The following is a 24,752-nucleotide window of genomic DNA, read 5'->3' on the forward strand; positions in this document are numbered from 1 at the left end:
CCATGAGTGGGTGTAGCCACAAGACAGCAGAGTTTTAAGATCAGTTTTCCTCCTCCTAGATGTCCTGCTAGCCACAGCTGATGAGCCCCATCTGCACAGAGCAACTGACTGATTTTAGGGCATCAGTAACCCACCTTTGCCCCTTATCCTGTCAACAGAATAGTAACTAAGCCACACATGAAGGCCAGGAGCTGGACTTGATTGTCATAAGCTATTTGAGACACATGCCATTGGGAGTATTTAATATGTAGTGGGAGCTCATCCTCACTAACCCTCCCTTGGCATTGAAAACCTTAAGGCACCCACCTCCCTTTTGTAAAAAAAACTTGCCCCTTACATCTCCTTTAACCTTCCTCCCTCACCTTAAATATGTGTCATCTAGAACCTGACATTTCTACTCTATTTATGCCTCTTATAATCTTTAAACTTCTGTCTTGATCTTCCACTGCTACATATGTAGAAAGCAACCCAAGTTTAACACCTTTTCATTATAGCTCATGCCCTCTAATCTAGGAAGCCTCCTGGTAAACCTCTCGAACATACTTTCCAAAGCCTCCACATTCTTGCTGTAAATTGCCTCTAATCATCAAATTGGTATGAAAATCTGGCTAAGGAACGCCCTGTAACCTCAAGGACAGAATAGCTACCAATGAGCAAAGTTCAAGTTTGCCTCTGTGTTTATTCAAATAAAAAATTATCATCACTTTTTCTAACAGTATCTGGGCATGAACAAGTCACGTGGCTATTTTATCCAGAGATGAACATCACCAGTCCAAAGCTCACCTGAATGGAGTGACATTAATCACAGTAATTGATTACAATATTTGGATTGTCACCAAACACTCTGACAAACAGATGCACTGTGAAACTATCGTGACTGGTTGCAATTTGAATGCTCAGGAATGTAAGAAGCTGCAGAGAGGAGTGGACTCTGCCCAATACATCCCTCCCCACCATTGGGAGTGTCAACAGGAGGTTTTGCCTCAAGAAGACAACATCCACCATCAGAGATCCCCGCCATCCAGGCCAAGTCATCTTCTCGCAGCCTACCATTGAACAGCACATTACAGGAAAGGTGTGATTCAGCTACAGAGAGTGCAGGAAAGATTCAAAAGGATCTGGAGGGCTTGACTTATCAGGAGAGACTGGATAGGCTGGACCTGTTTTCTCTGGTGTGAAGGAGGCTGAGGAAGACGTGATAGAGGGATATGAAATATGGGCAGTAGGGTAGTACAGTGGTTAGCACAACCGGTTATAGCACCTGCAATTGGGGTTCAATTCCTGCTACTGCCTGTAAGGAGTTTGTACATTCTCCCCGAGACCCTGTGGGTTTCCACTGGGTGATCCAGTTTCCTCCCACATTCCAAAAATGTATGGGCTAGAGTTAGTAAGTTGAAGGCAAGCTATCTTAGCGCTGGAAGCATGGTGACACTTGTGGGCTGCCCTCTACACATCCTCAGATTATGTTGGTCATTGATACAAACTGATTTTACTGATTGTTTCAACGTACATGTGATAAATAAAACTAATCTTTATCTCTATTGTTACATAAAATTATGAGAGGCATTGGTAGGATAGATAGCTGGTGTCCGTTTCTAAAGTCTAAAAGATTACTATCTGGAATGAGCTGGGAGAGGAAGTGATGGAGACAGGAACAATAACAATTAAGAAGTATCTGATCAGATGCTTCAATTAGGGAGGCTTAGACAGATATGGAATTAATGCAGGCAAGTGTGTGATGGTCAGCATACGTAGATGTTGTAGGCTGAAAGGACTGTTTCTATGCTATGATTCTATGGGACACTCACATTTTAATCTGATAATCTCACCATTAAAAGCTTTGTGAGGCTTTATTTCCAACACACAGGCTGAACCTGAATTTACATGTGACCTCTTGGATATAGACTAGTCGAATGGCACCATCAAATTTCTCCAACTGGAAAGGTGCGGGGAGGGAGAAGACACTTTAAAATGGAGCAATAAACACAAAATGCTGGGGGTACTCAGCGGGTCAGGCAGCATCTACAGCAAGGAATAAAGAATCGGCATTTCAGGCCAACACTTTATTTCTTTCCACAGATGCTGCCTGACCTCCTGTGTTCCTCCAGCATTTGTATGTGTTACTTTGGATTTCCAGCAGCTGCAGAATCTCTTGGGTTTATACTAGTGACTAGTGGTGTTCCTCAGGGACCGCTGCTTTTCACATTGTCAGTGATTTGGATAATGGAATTGATCGCTTTGTGGTAAAGTTTGCGGATGATACAAAGGTAGGTGGAGGGGTAGGGAGTGCTGAGGAAGCAATGAGATTGCAACAGGAGTCTGTGGTAAAGAAGGCAAATGCAATGTTGGCATTTATTTCGAGAGGAGTAGAATATATCAAGGAGATAATGCTGAGCCTTTATAAGACACTAGTCAGGCCCCACTTGAAGTATTGTCAATATCTCAGAAAAGATGTGCTGTCTTTGGAGAGACTCCAGAGAAGGTTCATGAGGATGATTCTGGGAATAAAGAGGTTAACATATGAGGAGCGTTTGGTGTTTGGATGATAATTCCAGCCTCTACTGACTGGAATTTAGAAGAGTGCGGGAGGATCTCATTGAAACCTTGCAAATTTTTTTTTTAGCGTGTCGCACCAGACAGTCAGCTATTCTTGTCTGGCACGTGGTGTCAGGATTGGTCTCCTTTTTTTCGGATTAACCGGGTCACAATATGAACGTTCCTGACTCGACCCTTTTTTTTTTACGAGGCCGAGTGGCTAGCTCAATGCTCAACCCGGCACAGATGGAAAGCGTGCTCAGGGGTGGCCCAACTTGGATTCGAACTCGGGAGCCTTCATTTCGGGAGTCCAGCGCTGATGCCATTGCGCCACCAGCCGGCTTCCAAATGTTGAAAGGATTAGATAGGGTAGATGTGGAGAGGATGTTTCCTATGGTGGGGGCATCCAGATCTGGACAGCATGGTCTCAAAATTGAGGGGTGACCTTTCAGAACAGAGGTAAGGAGGAATTTTTTTAGCCAGAGAGTAGTGAATCTGTGGAATGCTCTGCCACAGACTGCTGTAAAGGCCAAGTCCATGCATATATTTAAGAGAAAAGTTGATTGTTTCCTGATCAGTCGGGCCATCAAAGGATATGGTGAGAAGGAAGTGTATGAGATTGAGTGAGATGCGAGATCAGCCATTGATAGAATGACAGAGAAGACTCGATGGGCTGAATGGCCTAATTCTGCTCCTATGTCTTATGGTCTTTAAAATGGAGATTTGTTGGCAGAAATCAAACACTAACATGGATGATGATTTGAACTCCAGAGGGCAGCACTGATCAGGAGTACATAGCTTCAGATATCAATAATTCCCATTGTATACAACTCAACAGAGTTGCCGCCTACGCAGCCATACACACTTAGCAGTGGACCACATAACACCACACCCAAAGAAAATTATCGGTGCTAGTTAATAATTCTACAAATTAAGTTGCAGTATTAAAAATATACCATAAAATTTGTAATTAGTAATACAGGATGTTTTTGAGTAACCAGCTACATGTCACACACAGATGGCATGAACATCAATTTCTCTAACTTCTCTAATTTCTGCCCACTCCAACCTTTCTCTCTTTTTCCATTCCTCATTCTGGCTCCCCTCTCACCCCTTCTCTTCTCCTCACCTTCCTATCACCTCCCACTTCCCTTTCTCCCATGGTGCACCCTCCTGTCAGATTCCTCCTCCTTCAGCACTACCTTTCCCTCCGATCAACTCCGGAATTCTGGCTTCATCCCACCCACCTTCTCCTCACCTACCAACTTGTACTCCTTCCACTCCCCCTACCTTCTTATTCTAGCTTCTGCCTCTTCCCTTTCCATTCCTGATGAGGGGTCTCGGCCTAAAATATCAACTCTTTATTCCTCTCCATAGATGCTGCCTGACCTGCTGAGTTCCTCCGGTAATTTGTGTGTGCTGTTTATGGAAGATTACATACTTCTAGTGCTAAGAATATTATCCAAAACCTTCTTTCAGTATGAAGCATTTAGATAAAGGAAAAGCCTGTTAAATAAGAATAAAACAATTGGCCAGGTAAATTCTAAGTATGACAAATTAATGATTGGAATAAATTGTGTAAAAAAAAATGATTAATGGGCAAAATAATGAAACATTACCAGCCACTAACAAGAGATCAGTTCTGGGTTTCTACAAAGTGAGAAATACCCAGGTGTTATTACTATGAATTAGGACACCTGAGTTTCAACAGGAGGTCCGTGTGATAAAATAGTACAGCGCATGTACAGTCACATGCCTAACAGAAGCAGATGTGTGCATGTGTAAAGAAGAAAGCTTTGCTGAGGCTCTCTAAGGCATTCATCAGACCACACCTGGAGTATTCTGAGTACTTTTCTCAGAAAGGATGTGCTGGCTTTGGAGAGGGTCCAGAGGACTTTCATCAGAATGATTCTGGGAATGAAAGGGTGTATGAGTGTTTGATTCCTCTGGGTCTGTATTCACTGGAGTTTAAAAGAACAAGACAGAATCTCATTGTAATTTATCAAATATTGGAAGACCTAGATAGGACATGGACTGGGGGAGTTCAGGACTGGAGGGCACAGCCTCAGAATAGAAGGATATCCTATTAGAACAGAGATGAGGAGGAATTTCTTCAGCCAGGAGGTGGAGATTCTGTGGAATTTGTTGCTACAGACGGCCGTAGGGGCCGACATTCAGTATATTGATTAGTAAGGGCATCAAAGGTTACATGGAGAAGGTAGGAGAATACGATTGATAGCTTAATAAATCAGCCGTGATAGAATAGTGGAGCAGATTTGATGGACCTAATTGTGCTCCTATGTCTTATGATCTAAGAAATAACACTACGATTATAAAAATGATAACTTATACAAATCAACACACATAAAAGTTGTTGGTGAATGCAGCAGGCCAGGCAGCATCTCTAGGAAGAGGTACAGTCGACATTTTGGGCCGAGACCCTTCATCAGGACTAACTGAAAGAAGAGCTAGTAAGAGATTTGAAAGTGGGAGGGGGAGGGGCAGATCCAAAATGATAGGGGAAGACAGGAGGGGGAGGGATGAAGCCAAGAGCTGGACAGGTGATTGGCAAAAGGGATATGAGAGGATCATGGGACAGGAGGCCCAGGGAGAAAGAAAAGGGGGAGGGGGGGGGGAAAAGCCCAGAGGATGGGCAAGGGGTATAGTGAGAGGGACAGAGGGAGAAAAAGGAGAGAGAGAGAGAGAGAGAGAGAGAGAGAAAGAATGTGTGTATATAAATAATGGATGGGGTACGAGGAGGAGGTGGGGCATTACCGGAAGTTTGAGAACTCAATGTTCATGCCATCAAGTTGGAGGCTACCCAGACGGTACATAAATTTATATAAATCCCTGATTACATCACACTTGTAATATTATGTTCAGTTATGATCATCTCATTACAGGACTGATGTGGAAGTTTCACGAGGACACTGACAGGATTAGAGAACATGATTAAGGAGGAAAGGTTGAGCAAGCTAGGCTTTTTCCTGTTCGAGCAAAGGAGGATGAGAGGTGACTTGGTAGAGGTGTACAAGATGATTAGAAGCATAGTTCCAGAGGATACCTTTTACTTTATACTTCATTGTCGTCAAACAATTGATACTAGAACGTACAATCATCAAGGCGATATTTGATTCTGCGCTTCTCACTCCCTGGAGTACAAATCGCTAGTAAATATTAAAAATTTAAATTATAAATCATAAATAGAAAATAGAAAATGGAAAGTAAGGTAGTGCAAAAAAACCAAGAGGCAGGTCTGGATATTTGGAGGGTACGGCCCAGATCCGGGTCATGATCCGTTCAGCAGTCTTATCACAGTTGGAAAGAAGCTGTTCCCAAATCTGGCCATACGAGTCTTCAAGTTCCTGAGCCTTCTCCCAGAGGGAAGAGGGACGAAAAGTGTGTTGGCTGGATGGGTCGTGTCCTTGATTATCCTGGCAGCACTGCTCCGACAGCGTGCGGCGTAAAGTGAGTCCAAGGACAGTAGATTGGTTTGTGTGATGTGCTGTGCCGTGTTCACGATCTTCTGCAGCTTCCTCCGGTCTTGGACAGGACAACTTCCATACCAGGTTGTGATGCACCCTAGAAGAATGCTTTCTACGGTGCATCTATAAAAATTAGTGAGGGTTTTAGGGGACAGGCCAAATTTCTTTAGTTTTCTCAGGAAGTAAAGGATAGCAGTAGCTTTCTCCAAGGGCAGAAATAGCTAATACAAAGGGGTATAATTTTAAAGCTATTGGAGGAGAATATAGGAGGGATATCAAAATTAAGTTCTTTGCAATGCGAGTGGTGGATGCATGAGATACCTTGCCAAGGGTGGTGATAGAGGCAGATATATTAGGGGCACTCAAGAATTTCTTAGATAGGCACATGGATAATAGAAAAATAGAGGATTATATAGGAAGGTTAGGTCAATCTTGGAGTAGCTTGAAAGGTTGGCACAATATCGTAGGCCGAAGGGCCTGTACTGTGCTGTGCTGTGCTATACTAAGGCATTTTGAGACCTATTTTATATCTAGTTCCCCACTGCAGTTATTTGAGAACAGAGTCATTGTCGAGTTGGAAGGCACACAAAGGCTTTAAGATAGGAATATAAGACCACAAGACACAGGAGCAGAATTAGGTCATTTGGCCCATCCAGTCTGCTCCGCTATTCCGTCACAATGTCTGTACCGACCATGATGTCAAATTAAAGTTATTCCATTGACCTGCACATGATCCATATTCCTCCATTCCCTGCCTGCTCATGTGACCGGTAAATGTCCCTAGGTATCTGCTTCCACCACCACCTCGTTCCAGGCACCCAACAATCTCTATCTAAAAACACCTACCCCCATATCTCCGTTAAACTTCTCCATCCCATCACCTTAAAGCTATGCCCTCAAGTATTTGACTTTTAAATGAAGATAATGTGATGGATGTGGGTTTGATTTCAAAATCTGAGAAACTTTTGGATAGGGCAAATGTAAGCAGGCTTTTTCACCAAGGTTGGATGAGACTAGAATTAGAGGTCATAGGTTAAGAGTGGACAGTGAAATATTTAAGAGAAGCTGAAGGGGAACTCCTTTACTCAGAGGATGGTGCGAGGGTGGAACAAACTGCTAGCGGAAGTGGTGGATGCGGGTTTCATTGCAAAATTTAAGAGAAATTTAGATAAGTACATGGATGGGGGAGGTCTGGAGAGCTAAGGCACAGGTACAGGTCATTGGGAGTAGGCAGAATAATAGATCATCATAGACTAGATGGGCCTAAAGGCCTGTTTCTGTGCTGTAGTGCTCCATGAAAATTATCTCATTATGTTTCTGGAAGAGCAGATTCAAGTTCTAACAAACCCAACACCTCATTGAGCAAGGAGGGATATGAACACAATAAATACAAAACTTTAGTCAGACTGCACTATAGAAAGGATGTGGAGAGGGTGCAGAAGAGGTTTACCAATATGTTGTCTGGACTGCAGAATATGAGCTATAACAAAATTTTGGACAAATTGAGGTTGTTCTCCTTGGAGTGTCAGGCTGCAGGCAGACCCAACAGAGGTTTGTAAAATTCTGACAGCCACAGATAGGGTAGATGGTCAGAATCTTTTCCCAGGGCAGGAATGTCAAACATCAGAGGACAGGGCGGGGGGAGAGTTAAAAGGTCATATAAGGGACATTTTTTATACACAGAGAGTGGGATGTACCAGGAATAGATTACTAGGGGTAGTAGTGGACACTGGCAGTTTGGTGGAATTTAAGAGTGTTTTAGATAGTTACATGAGTACGTAGGGAATGAAGGGATATGGATGATACACAAGAGGAGGACATTTAGATCGGCACACCATCATGGGCTAATGACCAGTCCATGGCTGTACTGCACTATGCTCAATGTTAAATAAACTATACTAAGAATGTATGTTTTCAAATAATTCCATGTAATATCAATTCATATTTGACAAAGAAAAACTTACTTCATCATTGATTTTATATGGAGTCGATCCTTTTCCACCGGCTATGCTAAGTCCAAGACTTCCCATTGGATTGCACACTGTAATACTGACCTTCAACACAAATCAGAAACAGTTCTGTTTTAGGCAAGGTACTGGTGTGAGATGTTTCTTCATAGCTGTTGACTGGTTGCACCATGCTCTGGTATGGAAACTCCAATGCACAGGAGCACAAAAGGCTACAGAGAGTGGTGGGACTCAGGCAGTTCCATCACCGGTACTGCTTTCTCAACCATAGAGAACATCTACAAGAGGTGATGTCTGAGGAAGGCAATGTCCACCGTCAGGGCCACTCACCTTCCAGGCCATGTCCTCTTATCAAAGCTGCCATCAGGCAGGAGGTACAGGAGCCTGAAGATCCAACCTCAAGGTTCAGAAACAGGTTCTTCCCCATTGCCATCACGTTCTTGAACAGACATGAAAAACACTGCATCAGACTATATTTTTTTCTCTTTCTCTCTCCTCAATTTTGCACTAATGTAATTGTCATGGTGTAAATTATGCAATGTGTCAAAAAGATTGCTGTTAAGTTTATTAAAGATTTAAAGATTAGCTTTATTTGTCACATGTACATTAAAACATTGAAACATACAGTGAAATCCATTGTTGTGTTAACAACCAACACAGTCCAAGGATTGTGCTGGGGGCAGCCCACAAGTGTCGCTATAATTCAGGCACCAACATGGCATCTCCAAAATGACTAATACTAACCCATATGTCTTTGGAACGTGGGAGGAAACTAAAGCACATGAAAGACACTTACATGGTGCTGGAGAGACCATACAAACTCTTTAGAGACAGTAGCGGGAATTGAACCCCAGTCACTAGCACTGTAATAGCATTATGCTATCTGCTACATTACTGTACTGCCCTATTATCTGGCACATCACTGTTCATGTGCCCTTGCTGTATTCATAGACAATTGCTATAATTCCCATAGTCGTAACTCTTCAAATGTTTTCAAATTATCTTGGAAGATCCCAAAAGAGGTGCGTTATGATTGGTTGCATTTCTTTAGAATTTTAAACTTTAACCAGGTGAAACTATTATTGTATTAGTAAATGAATTCACTGAAATTTAGTTAACAGATTCAGTTCAGCCAGTTGAGTGACCAGTAAGCTCAGCATCAGTGAACAAGGAATTCATTGAGGACTTCAGGAAAGGAAATTCAAGGGAACACACAACCGTCCTCATCGAAGGATCAACTGTTGAAAAAATAAGCAGTTTTAAGTTCCTGGGTGTCAAATCTCTGGATCTTTCCTGGTCCCAATACGTTAGACATTAAGACCATAAGACATCAGAACAGAATTAGGTCATTCAGCCATCGAGTCTGCTCCACCATTTCAACATGGCTGAGCCATATCCTTCACAAACCCCTTCTCCTGCCTCCTCCTGTATCAATTCATGCTTTGACTAATGAAGAGACTATCAAGGTGCACCTAAATACACTCCATGACTTGGCCTCCTGCACTGCCTGTGGCAATGAATTCCACAGATTCACCACCCTCTGGCTGAAGAAAATTCTCCTCATTTCCCTTTATTCCGAGGCTGTGCCCTCTGGTCCTAGACTGCCTCACTATGGGAAACATCCTCTCCACATCCACTCTATCAAGGCCTTTCAACATTTGATAGCTTTCAATGAGATACCTCCACCCCCCCCCCGCCCCCACCATTCTTCTAATTTCCAGCAAATACAGGCCCAGAGCCATCAAATGCTCCTCAAATAATAACCTTTTCATTCCTGGAACCATTCTCATGACCCTCCTGTGAACCCTCTCCAATGTCAGAAAACCTTTCTTAGATAAGGAGCCCAAAAACTGTTCACAATACTCCAAGTGAGGCCTCACCAGTGCCTTATACTATAAAGTCTCAGCATTACATCCTTGCTTTTATATACTAGTGCTCTTGAAATGGATGCTAATATCGCATTTGCCTTCCTCACCACCAACTCAACCTGAAAATGAACCTTTAGGGAATCCTGCACAAGGAGTCCCAAGTCCCTTTGCACCTCATATTTTTTAAATTTTCTCCCATTAAGAATATAGTCTACATTTTTATTCCTTCTAGCAACGTGCATGCCCATACATTTCCTGACACTGTACTACATCTGCCACTTCATTGCCCATTCTCCTAATCTTTCTAAGTCCTTCTGCAACCTCCTTGCTTTCTCAGCACGATCTGCCCCTACACTTATCTTCGTATCATCCGCAGACTTGGCCACAAATCCATCATTTCCGTCATCCGAGTTACTGACATACTACTTAAAAAGAAGTGGTCCCAACACCACTAGTCACCGGCAGCAAATCAGAAAAAGCTCCCTTTATTCCCATTCTTTGCCTCTTGACAATCAGCCAAAGCTTTATCCATGCTATTATCTTGTAATACCATGGGCTCTTATCTTGCTGAGCAGCCTCATGTGCAGTACTTTGTCAAAGGCCTTCAGAAAATCCAAGTAGACAACATTCACCATCTATCCAACTTATTATTTCCTCAAAGATTTCCAACAAATTCCAACAAACATAGTTTCCTTAAGGAAACTTTAGCCTATTGATGGAATTACAAAGAACAGTGGTTATATTTCATTTGTTGTTTGAGGAGACGTGATATGTCTCGCAGATTTCAGTAGATGTACCATGGAGAGCATCCTAACTGGTTGCATCACCCTCTGGAATGGAGGGGCCACAGCACAGGATCAGAAAAAGCTGCAGAAGGTTGGAAACTCAGCAGCTCCATCAAAGGGCACTAGCCTCCCCAGCATCAAGGACACCTTTAAAAGGCAATAACTCAAAAAGGCAGCATCCATCATTAAGGGCCTTCATCATCGATGACATGCCATCTTCTCATTGCTACCATCAAGGAGGAGGTACAGGAGCCTGAAGACACACACTCAGTGTTTCAGGAACAGCTCCTTTCCCTCTGCTATTAGATTTCTAAAGGGACGATAAAACCATAAACACTACCTCATTTTTTTTGCTCTCCTTTTGCACTACTTACACATTTAATTCATTCTTATACTGTATATATCTTTCTTATTGTAATTTATGTATTTTTAAAAATTTTTGATGCACAGCTGCCATAAAACAACAAATTTCACCACATATGCCAATGATATTAAACATGATTCCAATCTTGATTCTGGATCCTAAGTGGTTCCTTTTGTTGGTAAGGATATTTTAACATTATTTACTTCCAAATTTATATACCTTGACCCAACCGGTATACTCAGTGCCCTGGCTGTTGAAAGCCAGTGTGCAAAACACCATTACGTAACCCCGTCTACCCATGACACCATCTTCATGGAACAAGGCACCTGGATTCCAAGCTCCCTCTTTTACACAACACTCTCCAGGGCCCTGCCATTCACTGTACAGGTCCTACCTTGGTTGACTTCCCAAAACCCAACACCTTGCACTTATCCGAATTAAACTCCATTTGTCAATCTGTGGCCCACTTACTCAGTTGATTAAGATATCTCTGTAATTTTTGATAACTTTCTTCACTCTCCATGATTCCACCTATTTTAGTATCATCTGCAAACTTACTAAACATACCTTGTAGATTCTCATCATACAGTAAATGATCAACAACAATGGACCTGACAGTGACCCCTGAGGTACACCAGTAGTCACAGGCCTCTAGCCCAAAAAAAAAGACAAGCTTCGGCTTCCCAGCGTCAAGCCAATTATGTATCCAGTTCGCTAAGTTTCCCTGGATCTCATGCAATCTAACCTAGGCAATAAATGTTGGCCCCTATCTGTGATATCCACCCCTTCAAAAATGAAAGTTCAAAGGTCAGGATTGGCTCAAAGTCTCTGGCACTATGAGATAACAGCCCTGCCTGCTGTATCATGGTGATATGCAGATTGCTCAAAGGTCAAAGTTCAAAGTAAATTTATTATCAAAATACATGTACGTCATCATAAACAACTCTGAGATTCACTTTCTTGCAGACATTCAGAGTAGAGTAGAGAAATACAACAGAACCAATGAAAAACCAGACACAAAGAATGACAAGCAATCAATGTGCAAAGGAAGACAAAATGTTCGACATAAATAAACAAATAATACTGAGAACATGATCTGTAGAACCATTTAAACTGACTACTCCCATCAACCTGCACCCAGACCATAACCTTCCATACCCCTACCATCCATGTACCGATTCAAACTTCTCTTAAATGTTGAAATTGAGTTTGCATGCACCACTTGTGCTTGCAGCTTGTTCCACACTCTCACAACCTCTGAGTGAAGAAGTTTCCCCTCATGTTTCCCTTAAACTTTTCACCTTTCATCCTTAAACCATGACCTCTAGTTGTAATCCCATCCAACCTCAGTGGAAAAAGCCTGCTTGCATTGTCTATACCCCTCATAATTTTGTATTCTTCAATAAAATCTCTCCTCAATCATCTACACTCCAAGGAGTAATGCCCTAACCTATTCAATCTTTCCTTATAACTCAGGTCCCACAGTCCTGGCTACGTCCTTGTAAATTTTATCTTTATTCTTTCAAACTTTTTCACATCTTTCCTGCAGGTAGGTGACCAAAACTGCATACAATACTCCATTTTAGGCCTCACCAACATCTTATACAACTTCAACATAAAATTCAATCTCCTGCATTCAATACTTCTATTTATGAAGGCCAATGTGCCAAAAGCTTTCTTTATGTCTCTATCTACCTGTGATACCACTTTCAATGAATTACAGACCTGTATTCATAGATCCCTTTGTTCTATAACAGTCCTCACTGACCTAGCGTTCACCTACCCAATTTGGACCTACTACAGTGCATCAGCTCACACTCGTCTGCATTAAATTCCATCTGCCATTTTTCCAGCTGGTCCAGATCCCACGGTGATCTCTGATAGTCCTCCTCACTGTCCACACAATGTCCAATCTTGGTGTCATTCGCAAATTTGCTGATCCAGTTAATCACACCATCATCTATATCGTTGATATAGATGACAAACAACAAAAGACCCGACACTAATCCAAGCAGCACTTCACTGGTCACAGGCTCCAGTCAGAGAGGCAACCATCTACTACCACTCTCTGGCTTCTCCAACAAAGCTAATGTCTAATTCAATTTACTACCTCATCTTGAATTCCGAGCAACTTAAGCTTCTTGACCAATCTCCCATACGGAACCTTGTAAAATTCCTTGCTCAAGTCCATGTAGGCAGCATCCATTGCCTTGCCTTTATCAACTTTCAAGGTAACTTTGTTGACAAATTTTATAATATTGGTTAGACATGAAACAAAATACATAAAACCATGCTGACTATTCTTAATCAGTCCATGTCTATCCAAATACTTATATATCCGGTCCCTTAGAATACCTTCTAACAACTTTCCCACAAATAATGTCAGGCTCACAGGCCTATAATTTACTGCGCAAACACGAGGAAATCTGCAGATGCTGGAATTTCAAGCAACACACATAAAAGTTGCTGGTGAACGCAGCAGGCCAGGCAGCATCTATAGGAAGAGATAAAGTCGAAGTTTTGGGCTGAGACCCTTCGTCAGGACTAACTGAAAGAAGAGCTAATAAGAGATTTGAAAGTGAGAGGGGGAGGGGGAGATCCAAATTGATAGGAGAAGACAGGAGGGGGAGGGATGGAGCCAAGAGCTGGACAGTTGATTGGCAAAAGGGATATGAGAGGATCATGGGACAGGAGGCCTAGGGAGAAAGAAAAGGGGGAGGGTGGAAGCCCAGAGGATGGGCAAGGGGTATAGTGAGAGGGACAGAGGGAGAAAAAGGAGAGAGGGAAAAAGAAAGAGTATATAAATAAATAAATAATGGATGGGGTAAGAGGGGGAGGTGGGGCATTAGCGGAAGTTTGAGAAGTCAATGTCCATGCCATCAGGTTGGAGACTACCCAGACGGAATATATGGTGTTGTTCCTCCAACCTGAGTGTGGCTTCATCTTTACAGTAGAGGAGGCAGTGGATAGACATGTCAGAATGGGAATGGGATGTGGAATTAAAATGTGTGGCCACTGAGAGATCCTGCTTTCTCTGGTGGACAGAGTGTAGGTGTTCAGTGAAACGATCTCCCAGTCTGCGTCGGGTCTCGCCAATAAATAGAAGGCCTCATCAGGAGCACCAGACGCAGTATATCACCCCAGCCAACTCACAGGTGAAGTGTCGCCTCACCTGGAAGGACTGTCTGGGGCCCTGAGTGGTAGTGAGGGAGGAAGTGTAAGGGCATGTGTAGCACTTGTTCCGCTTACAAGGATAAGTGCCAGGAGGGAGATTGGTGGGGTGGGATGGGAGGAACGAATGGACAAGGGAGTCACGTAGGGAGCGATCCCTGCGGAAAGCGGGGAGGGCGGAGGGAAAGATGTGCTTAGTGGTGGGATCCCATTGGAGGTGGCGGAAGTTACGGAGAATTATATGTTGGATCCGGAGGCTGTTGGGGTGGTAGGTGAGGACAAGGGGAACCCCATTCTTAGTGAGGTGGTGGGAGAATGACGTGAGAGCAGATGTGCGTGAAATGGGGGAGATGCGTTTGAGAGCAGAGTTGGTGGTGGAGGAAGGGAAGCCCCTTTCTTTAAAAAAGGAGGACATCTCCTTCGAGGAAGTCCTTACTCTTAATAATTTCTCCTTTGGCTCCTCCCACTTCCTCCAAACTAAAGGTGTAGCCATGGGTACCCATATAGGTCCCAGCAATGCCTGCCTTTTTGTTGGCTTTGTGGAGCAATCTATGTTCCAAATCTATTCTAGTATCTGTCCCCCACTTTCCCTTCACTACATCGACGACTGCATTGGCGCTGCTTCCTGCACGCATGCTGAGCTCATTGACTTCATTAACTTTGCCTCCAACTTTCACCCTGCCCTCAAGTTTACCTGGTCCATTTCCGACACCTCCCTCCCCTTTCTAGATCTTTCTGTCTCTATCTCTGGCGACAGCTTATGTACTGATGTCTACTATAAGCTTACTGACTCTCAGAGCTATCTGGACTGTTCCTCTTCTCACCCTGTCTCTTGCAAAAATGCCATCCCCTTCTCGCAATTCCTCCGTCTCCGCCGCATCTGATCTCAGGATGAGGCTTTTCATTCCAGGACGAAGGAGATGTCCTTCTTTTTTAAAGAAAGGGTCTTCCCTTCCTCCAGCATCAACTCTGCTCTCAAACGCATCTCCCAAATTTCACGCACATCCCCATCCTTCCGCCACCCCACTAAGAATAGGGTCCCCCTTGTTCTCACCTACCACCCCACCAGCCTCTGGGTCCGACATATAATTCTCCATAACTTCCGCCACCTCCAACGCGATCCCACCACTAAGCACATCTTTCCCTCCCCACCCCAGCTTTCCGCAGGGATCGCTCCCTATGCGACTCCCTTGTCCATTCATCCCCCCCATTCCTCCCCACCGATCTCCCTCCTGGCACTTATCTTTGTAAGCGAAACAAGTGCTACACATGCCCTTACACTTCCTCCCTCACTACCATTCAGGGCCCCAGACAGTCCTTCCAGGTGAGACGACACTTCACCTGTGAGTCGGCTGGGGTGATATACTGCGTCCGGTGCTCCTGATGCGGCCTTCTATTTATTGGCGAGACCCAACGCAGACTGGGAGATTGTTTCGCTGAATACCTACACTCTGTCCGCCAGAGAAAGCAGGATCTCCCAGTGGCCACACGTGTTAATTCCACGTCCCATTCCCATTCTGTTATGTCTATCCACGGCCTCCTCTACTGTAAAGATGAAGCCACACTCAGGTTGGAAGAACAACACTTTATATTCCGTCTGGGTAGCCTCCAACCTGATGGCATGAACATTGACTTCTCAAACTTCCGCTAATGCCCCACCTCCCCTTGTACCCCATCCATTATTTATTTATTTATATACACATTCTTTGTCTCTCTCTCTCCCTTTTCTCCCCCTGTCCCTCTCACTATACCCCTTGCCCATCCTCTGGGTTTTCCCCCCTCCCCCTTTTCTTTCTCCCTTGGCCTCCTGTCCCATGATCATCTCATATCCCTTTTGCCAATCAACTGTCCAGCTCTTGGCTCCATCCATTCCCCTCCTGTCTTCTCCTATCATTTTGGATCTCCCCCTCCCCCTCACTTTCAAATCTCTTACTAGCTCTTCTTTCAGTTAGTCCTGACGAAGGGTCTCGGCCCCAAACGTCGACTGTATCTCTTCCTAGAGATGCTGCCTGGCTGGCTGCGTTCACCAGCAAACTTATTGTATGTTGCTACAAATTCCTGGTTTATTTTTAGTGCTTTTCTTGAACAGCAAAATAACATTGGCAATCCTCCAATCCTCTGGTACCTCACCTGTTGCTAAGGATGATTGAAATATTTTTGCTAGGGCCCCTGCACTACACTTGCCTCCCACAGGGTCAGAGGGAACATCTTGTCAAACCCTGGGGATTTAGCCACTCTAGTTTGGCTCAAGACTGCAAACACCATCTCCTCTGTAATCTGTATAAGGCCACAAAGTCAGTACTGCTTTGCCTCATTTCTATAGACTCTGTGTCCATCTCCTGAGTAAATACAGATGCAAAAAATTCACAAGTTTTTCCCATATCCTTTGAAAGTGAGTCGATAGATTATGCAATGAGTTTAATGTTGGAGTGAGTGAAGTTAACCATATCGGTTCAGAAAACTGACAGTTGAAAAGTCCTGAAAAAGGTGATGTGGGACCTAAGATACCTGCACCTCCTTCCCAATGGCAGCAATGAGAAGGGAGCATGGCCCTCTCAGAAGATAAATGATTAAAAGAAGGACATTATCAGAGGTTTAGCAAAAAAAGGGGTCATCATTGTCAAGACAAGATTCAAGTTTGTAGGTAATGATATTTCCTGTATTGGGTGAGTCCAGGACCAGAGGACACAAACTTAGAATAAAAGGACATCTCTTTTGAGCAGAGATGAGGAGAAATTTCTTTCACTAGAGGTGGTAAATTTGTTGATTTCATTGCCACAGACAGCTGTGGAGGCCAAACCACTGGGTATATTTAAAGCAGAGGTTCATCATCAAAGATTCTCGCCATCCTCAAAGATCCTCACCACCCAGGCCATGCTCTTTTCTCACTGTTGCCATCTGGTAGAGGTACAGGTGCCTCAGGACTCACACTACCAGGCTCAAGAACAGTTACTACCGCTCAACCATCGGGCTCTTGAACAAAAAGGGATAACTACACTCATTTAAGGTCTCTTTTATCTTGTTATTCCATGCTCATTATTTATTGCTATTTCTTTATTATCTGCAGTTATTATCTACAGCTCCTAGTGGTAACAGTTTATAGATCCTGTTTACAGTTACTGTTCTGTAGATTTGCTAAGTATGTGGTGACATGTATATAATCTGATAATAAATTTTACTTTGAAACTTGAACTAATAAGGGCATCAAAATTTATGGGGAGAAGGCAGGAGAATGGGATTGAGAGGGAAAATAAATCAGCAATGATTGATTGGTGGAGCAAACTCAATGGCCTAATTCTGCTCCTACGTCTTATGGTCTAACTTATCCATGGAGCTCTTAAAGTCATTACCTTAGTCCAAGTTCCTTTTAATCCAGTGGATATATAAAGTGTTGCCCAGCCTCCATTTGGACACTTATTCTCTTCCCAAGTACCATTGGATGAGTACAAGACCTCCTGCCTGCTGTTGCCTAAAGTACACATCAGCTTGCCTTGCTTCCGATTATGAGGCTGGGAGGATCTTGAATGATTGCTCTGATGAATATCTTCTTCTGTTTCAAATACGCTTACAGGAAATTTAGGTACAGGTTCCTAAGATTTTAAAGAGTGAATTACAACTTTAAAAATAAATGTAAATGGTAACAATAAAACAAGTTTCAGAATGTACTTGCAGAAGGAGATAACTACACTCAAAAACCACTTTATGAGGTACACTGTTTTCTCAAAATTATTTATTATTATTTTATTTTTTTATACTATTTGCAGTTTTTCTTCTTTACAGATGTTTATCCTTGTGTGTAAATTTTCATTGATTCTATTGTATTTCTTTTTGTATCTACTGTGAGTGCCTGCAAGAAAATGATTTTCAGGGGTAGTATATGGTGATTTATATGTACTTGGAAAATAAGTTTACTTTGAATTTTGAACTTTGTACTTTTAGGCTTCATTGGGCATTGGTCAGACCACATCTGGTGTATTGTGAGCAATTTTGGGCCCCGTGTCTAAGAAAAGACATGTTGACATTGGAGAGGCACAAAAGGAGGTTTACGAGAATGATCCTGGGAATGAAACAGTTAACATATGAGGAGCGTCTGATACTCTGGGCCAGTAATCAATGGAGTTTAGAAGAATGATGGGTGTTCTCATAGAAACCTATTGTATATTGAAAGACCTAGATAGAGTGGACATGGAGAGGGTGTTTCCCATTGTGGGAGAATCTAGGATGAGAGGGCACAGCCTCAGAATACAAGGATGTCCCTTTAGAACAGAGATGAGGAGGAATTTCTTTCGCCAGAGGGAGGTAAATCTGTGTCATTCGTTGCCACAGGCGGCTGTGGAAGCAAAGTCATTGTGTATACTTAAAGTGGAGGCTGACATGCGCAATACCAGGTAATGAAATTTGCACCATTATGTTGCACTTGTGGTTAGTTTGTGGTTAGTTTATGAGTTATTTCCATACATCCAATTCCTGTGAATTCTCCCATTAAAAAGGGCCAGGCCAGCACAAGTCTTAATCCTCTGGGCGAATGTGTGTCTCTCTCTCTCTCTCTCTCTCTCTCTCTCTCTCTCTCGCTCTCTCTCTCTCGTTATCCATCCCTCTGGTTATCCATCCCATAGGATGATGATGGTTAGTGGGGTTTGATATGTGCATCCTGGAGTGGCTGTACGGGCCGATCCTTGACAGGCATTGCTTGCCACATACTTGGCAGGTGGGGTCTAGACGGACAGCAGGGACAGAAGCTCCGTTGTGGCACTTCCTGTGCCTTTCCTCTGTTGCCTCATTGAGCTTGTTCTCAGCAGCATCCACACCTTTTCTGATGGCGTCCTTCCACTGTGAGCGATCTTGAGCCAGATCCTCCCATGTTGTTGGGGCAATGTCAGCTTTCTTGACGGTCCTGTGCAGAACATCCTTTGTACCGTAGTCGCTGGCCTCCTCGTTTTTGGGTACCTCTGGACAGTTGGCCGTTCAAGATGTCCTTGGGCAGTCTTCCGTCAGGCATTCTGACAACATGTCCTGCCCAGCGCAGTTGGGCTGACATCACCAAGATCGAATGCCTCTGCTGACATCACGGGGTTGTGTTTCTTGTTATTCTACTGATAATCACCCAGAATGAATCTGAAAATAGCTGTCTTTTTTCAGGGTGAACAGAAACTGAACTATTTATTGGCAGCCCAGAATTAAAGTGAGGATAAACTTCTTTCAGTAGACAATGCATTTTTAACTCTGACTTGATGACGTGCCGGTAAAGCAGTGAAATGGAACAGGCAGTGTCTGTAGCCTCTGCAGGTCATCTGAAAAACTGTCTCATCAAACCTGTTCTTTTGCTCTTCCACAGACACCATGCAGACCTTTAATTGTTCGATATTCAGAATCAGAATCAGGTCTGATCCAGATGCCTGGATTGGAGAGTGTCTCTTGTGATGTAAGGTTGAGCGAGCTCAGGCTTTTCACTTTGGAGCAAAGAAGGGTGACAAGTGCCTTGATAGAGCTGTACAAGATGACACATAGATAGACTTGACAGCCAGAGGCTTTTCTCCCAGAGCGGAAATGGCTAATACGAGAGTGCATAATTATAGGGTGATTGGACAAAAGTATAGAGGCGAAGTCAGAGGTAGTTTGCCAGGTAGTAGAGGCAGATACATTAGAGACATTTAAAAAAACTCTTAGGTAGGCAGGTGGATGAGAGGAAATGGAGGGCTGTGTGGGAGGGAAGGATTAGATTGATCTTAGAGTAGATTGGCACAACATTAAGGGTTGAAGGGCCTGTACTATGCTTTATTGTTCTATGTTACAAACATTCTGCCTTCACAATGTCCATTTCCATCCATTTGTGTACATTCCTGTACAGTACCTGTCTAACAGCTTCTTAAACACCTCTATTGCATTTTCCTCCACCACCGTCCCTGCTCGGGCATTCCAGGCACCCAACACCCTCTGACTAAAAGAACTTGTTCTGCCAATCCCCTTGAACTTACCCCTTCTCACATGCCCTCTGGTGTTAGACATTTCAGCACTCGGAAAAATACTGGCTGTCAACGTATCTTTGGCTCTTGTGATTTTATAAACTTCAATCAGTTCTCCCCTCAGCCTCCAGCACTCCAGAGAAAATAATCCAAGCTTGTCGAACCTCTCATTATAGCACATCCCTCTAAACTAGACTGCATCCTGACAAACCTCTTCCGCACCTTTCCAAAGCCTCAACATCCTTCCTATAATGCGGTAACCAGAAGTGAATGCAACCAGAAGTTGAAACTGGGTGCTGCTGCTGTAAAGCATTGCGTTAACCGCTCTGCTACAGACCAGGTAAAGATGCTTTCTGATCTGCTGAATCCCTCCAGCAGTTTGCGTTTTTTTTTTCTGCAGATTCCAGAGACTGCAGTCTCTTGTGTCTGCAAAATTCCAATGAACTGGATCAGAACGGTAAACATCTACCACGTTCCGCACTGAAAGAAAGTAGCTGAGGTGTGGCAAAACACAAGTTAAAGAGATGGGTGTGATAACAATCTTATTAGGGTCAAAGCTTATGTGTACCAGAGTTTTAAGTGTCATTTTCAGATGTGAACTAGCCTGGTTCACTGGTTCATTGTGGTGAGACCAACGGTGGAGAAGCAGCATGGCCTTGGTTGTTGTGTGGACCAGGCCTTCATGCAGTGCGGTCACCTGTTGCAGCTGCCCAGGGAAGGAGATGCCTGAGGCAGTGTGGGAGAGAGCTGGAGTCCATGCTGGATTGGGGGCTGGCCCCTCCCATCAGTGCTGCCCTCCAGTGTTCACATGGTGGAAGACAAGCTGGATTGCGCTCATCTGAGGCTGACCCAGCTCGAGATGAAGTACTGCTGCGTGCTTGTTCTTGCAGAAACATGGCTCCACAACATCCCATGCACCTTCAATCTACAGGCCTTAGCACTCAGAAACGTGTGCTAATATTATTTTTTGTGACTGTTCATTTTTCTGCGATAGTAGCTGTACACTCTACGTGCATTGTGTGCTGTGTGTGACTGCTGGCATTCTGTTTTGCATCTTGGCCCCAAAGGAATGCTGTTTCAGTTGGCTCTATTCATGTGTATGATTGAATGACAATTAAACTTGAACTTGAATTTGAAATCAGGTGATGCCTGATTGTGGTTGCAGATTAGCTAATCATTAATGTACAGTGCAAAAGCAGTGACCTTGTGATTTCCCACACAGTACTGAATCGCTCAATAAATATTTCTAATTACTATGCAAACATTCCTTACTTCCTCATAGTGATTCTCCATTTCTTCTGCTTCCTTTTCAGGGCTGGCTCTGTGACTAATCGACCTATCATGATTAGGAGAAGGTTTGAACTCTTGGCTGCTGGAAAGCAGTTGCTGCTTGGACCGGGCCGCACAGAACATGCGATTTAAATTCCAATCTGGAGCGGCTGAGTTTGTCCGAGATTTAGAATGGCTTTGTAAGGAATCCTACAGGGGAAGAAACAAAGATTGGACTTGATGTGAAGAAAAATAAAGTTACCTCAAAATAAAATTAAAATAAAAACAACCAGTCTGATGCATCACATCACATGGCTCATGTGTCTGTGCAGCCAGGGTTTCGGTTTACATGTTATTTGTTGGCAGGCTGTTCTCATTTTCACTTGTTACTCATCAATCTCAAAACCAGTCATACAAGAAAGCTTAAAAGAAAGCCAATTGTTCACAATACCATTCTGACATTAAACACTGTTTAGCTATTGGAAAATTCAAAATTGCTGTCAATTGCTGCAGAAATGAAAAACGAATATTAACACCAACATGGCTTCAGCGAGGTCTGATTTCACAATCTTTTACGTGGGAAAGGAGATCCGTTTAATCTCACAGGAGACATTTATTATGGTGATAATGTAGAGGAATATACTGTTAATAATATTTCATCGATTGGATTCCTTTATAGAGGAGCATATAAACACTTCTGATCAATAATTACTTCAGAGAAATACATAGCACTTCTGGCCAATATTCACTTCAGAATATGAAGATGATAACAGGCATAGATCGAGTGAAAAGCCAGAGTCTTTTTCCCAGGACAGAAATGGCTATTACAAAAGAGCACAACTTTAAGGTGATTGGAGGAAAGTATAGGGGGATGTTAGAGGTAGATTTTTACACAGAGTATGGTGGGTTTGTGGAACATACTGGGTGGGGGAGTGTTAGAGACGGATATATTAGGAGCATTTTAAGAGTCTCAGATAGCACATAGATGATAGAAAAATGGAGGGCTCTGTGGGAGGGAAGCATTACATTGATCTTACTGTAGGTCAAAGTGTCAGCAGAACATCGTGGACTGAAGGGCCTGTATTGTGCTGTAATGTTCTGTGTTCTATATTCTAATGTTAATAGAGGGACATATAGACATTTCTAACCAATATTCACTTTAGAATGGTCACCTTTGTGAACACAAGGGTATGTTTTGATGTACATGTGATATATAAACCTGAATCTGAATTACTGCTCAGTGCAAGTTAGTGGCAAAAAAAGTACAAACTTTGTACTTTGAATATGAGGGGAAACTGTGGGGTTAGGTGGGTACAGGGGTAACTGGAATGATGGGATTGCTTCTCTCGGATCTAGCATGGACAAATGGCTCATGTTGTAATTAAGTAACGTGGCCAATTACATTTTTTAATGTTTTTTATTTTTTATTTAGTACAAACAAACAAACAAAAACAAAAAAAATATAGCACATCCACAAAAACCACAACCATAACAAAATCAAATTAAATATTGAGCAGCAAAAGGGAGAAAAATATAAAGGCAAAAGTAAACCTACACAGCAGAGGTGCACCACACCAAAAATCCTCTGTCCTCACCCTGTAAGAAAGTCCAATACAGGGCCCCATATCCTTTCAAAGATGTCCCCTCTGTCCTCATTACATAGTCTCAGTCTCTCCAAATGTAAAGTCTTTGCCAGTTCTCTCAGCCACAGATCATATGTAGGCACAGAGTCCATTTTCCACATTTGCAGGATTAACTTCTTAGCAATCACCATTCCAAACAATACAGCCATTTTTTCATACATATTGGCTGAAGATAGGGAGCTTGTTGCTCCAAGGATGGTTATGAGCTGGTCTGGTTCCCATGCTTCCCAAAAGCCTCAGAGAAACAGTGAAAAATATTTTTCCAGTATGCATAAAGCTTACAACATGACCAGAATGAATGTGACAAACTGGTGAAACATCAAGGTAGAAACTGTGCAACTTTTCTTGTCTCTTGTAGCACAAGAGATTCTGCAGATACCATGGATAAAATGCTGGAGGAACTCAGCAGGTCAGGCAGCCCTTTACCACTTTCACCTACCTCCTCCCTCCTTGAAGAAATAACAAACAGTACTGACAAAGGAGAATCGCGTGATATTGTGTACATGGATTTTCAGAAGGCCTTTGACAAGATGCCACAGGAGGCAGCGTAACAAACTAAGAGCCAATGGTATTATAGGAAAGATTATTGCATGAATAAAGCAGTGGCTGATTGGCAGAAGGGAAAGAGTGGGAATAAAGGGAGCCTTTTCTAACTGGCTGCCAGTGATTAGTTGTGTTCCACAGGGGTCTGTGTTGGGACCGATTCTTTTACATTATATGTCAATAGCTTGGATGATGAAATCGAAGGCTTTGTTGCAAAGTTTGCAGATGATATGAAGCTAGGTGGAGGGTCGGGTAGTTTTGAGAAAGTAGAGAGCCTGCAGGGGGACTTAGATTAGGAGAACGGACAAAGAAGTGTCAGATGGAATATAGTGTTGGGAAGTGTATGGTAATGCACTTTGGGAGAATAAATGAAGGGGTTGACTACTGTATTTTCTAAATGGAGAGAAAATACAAAAGAAAACTAAGGTGCAAAGGGACTTGGGAGTACCTGGGCAGGATTCCCCAAAGTTAATTTGCATGTTGAGTCTGTGGTGAGGAAGGCAAATGCAATGTTAGCATACATTTCAGGAGGACTAGAATATAAAGGCAAGGATGTAATCTTGAGACTTTATAAAGCACTGGTAAGGCCTCACTTGGAGTATTGTCAGCAGATTTTGGGTCCTTTATCTCAGAAAGGATGTGCTGAAACTGGAGAGGTTCACAAAAATAATTCCAGGATAGAATGGCTTGTCATATGGAGAGTGTTTGATGGCTCTGAGCCTGTGTTCACTAGAAATCAGACGGAGAGGTGAAAGACCTTGATAGAGCAGATGTGGAGAGGATGTTTCCTATGGTGGGAGCATCAGAATAGAGGGGCATCCTTTTAGAATGGAGATGAGGAGGAATTTCTTTAGCCAGAGAGTGATGAATCTGTGGAATTCTTCTGCCACAGGCGGCTGTGGAGGCCAAGTTGTTATGTATATTTAAAGCACAGGTTGATACTGTAGATTCTTGATCAGTCAGGTCATGAAGGAATATGAGGAGAAGACGGGATATTGGGGCTGAAAGGAAAATTGGATCAGTCATGATGAAATGGCGGAGCAGACTCGATGGGCCAAATGGCCTCATTCTGCTTTTATACCTCATTGTCTTATGGTCTTAATACATAAGGTGCAATTGATGCCTCTAGTTGGAGTTCAGAAGGATGAGCATAGGATCG

The 24,752-nt window shown here is 43.1% G+C and overlaps 1 protein-coding gene and 1 long non-coding RNA gene across 2 annotated transcripts in view; one reads left to right on the plus strand and one right to left on the minus strand.

The window, feature by feature from the left end:
* mlip (muscular LMNA-interacting protein) overlaps window positions 1–21,613 on the minus strand; it is a 179,277-nt gene extending 157,664 nt beyond the window's left edge. The window contains exons 1-3 of the mRNA XM_072251100.1: window positions 21,411–21,613; window positions 17,526–17,765; window positions 7,985–8,074 (exon numbers count right to left, since the gene is read on the minus strand). Of these exons, the coding sequence (XP_072107201.1) occupies window positions 7,985–8,074; window positions 17,526–17,765; window positions 21,411–21,551 (471 nt within the window). The 5' untranslated portion in view covers window positions 21,552–21,613. The remainder of the gene's footprint in view (window positions 1–7,984; window positions 8,075–17,525; window positions 17,766–21,410) is intronic.
* Window positions 1–21,664, plus strand: part of LOC140193925 (uncharacterized) — a 38,784-nt gene extending 17,120 nt beyond the window's left edge. The window contains exon 3 of the long non-coding RNA XR_011884999.1: window positions 21,452–21,664. This is a non-coding gene — a long non-coding RNA (uncharacterized lncRNA). The remainder of the gene's footprint in view (window positions 1–21,451) is intronic.
* Window positions 21,665–24,752: the final 3,088 nt, after the last annotated feature.

Source organism: Mobula birostris, chromosome 2 (assembly GCF_030028105.1).
Source record: "Mobula birostris isolate sMobBir1 chromosome 2, sMobBir1.hap1, whole genome shotgun sequence".
NCBI lineage: Eukaryota > Metazoa > Chordata > Chondrichthyes > Myliobatiformes > Myliobatidae > Mobula > Mobula birostris.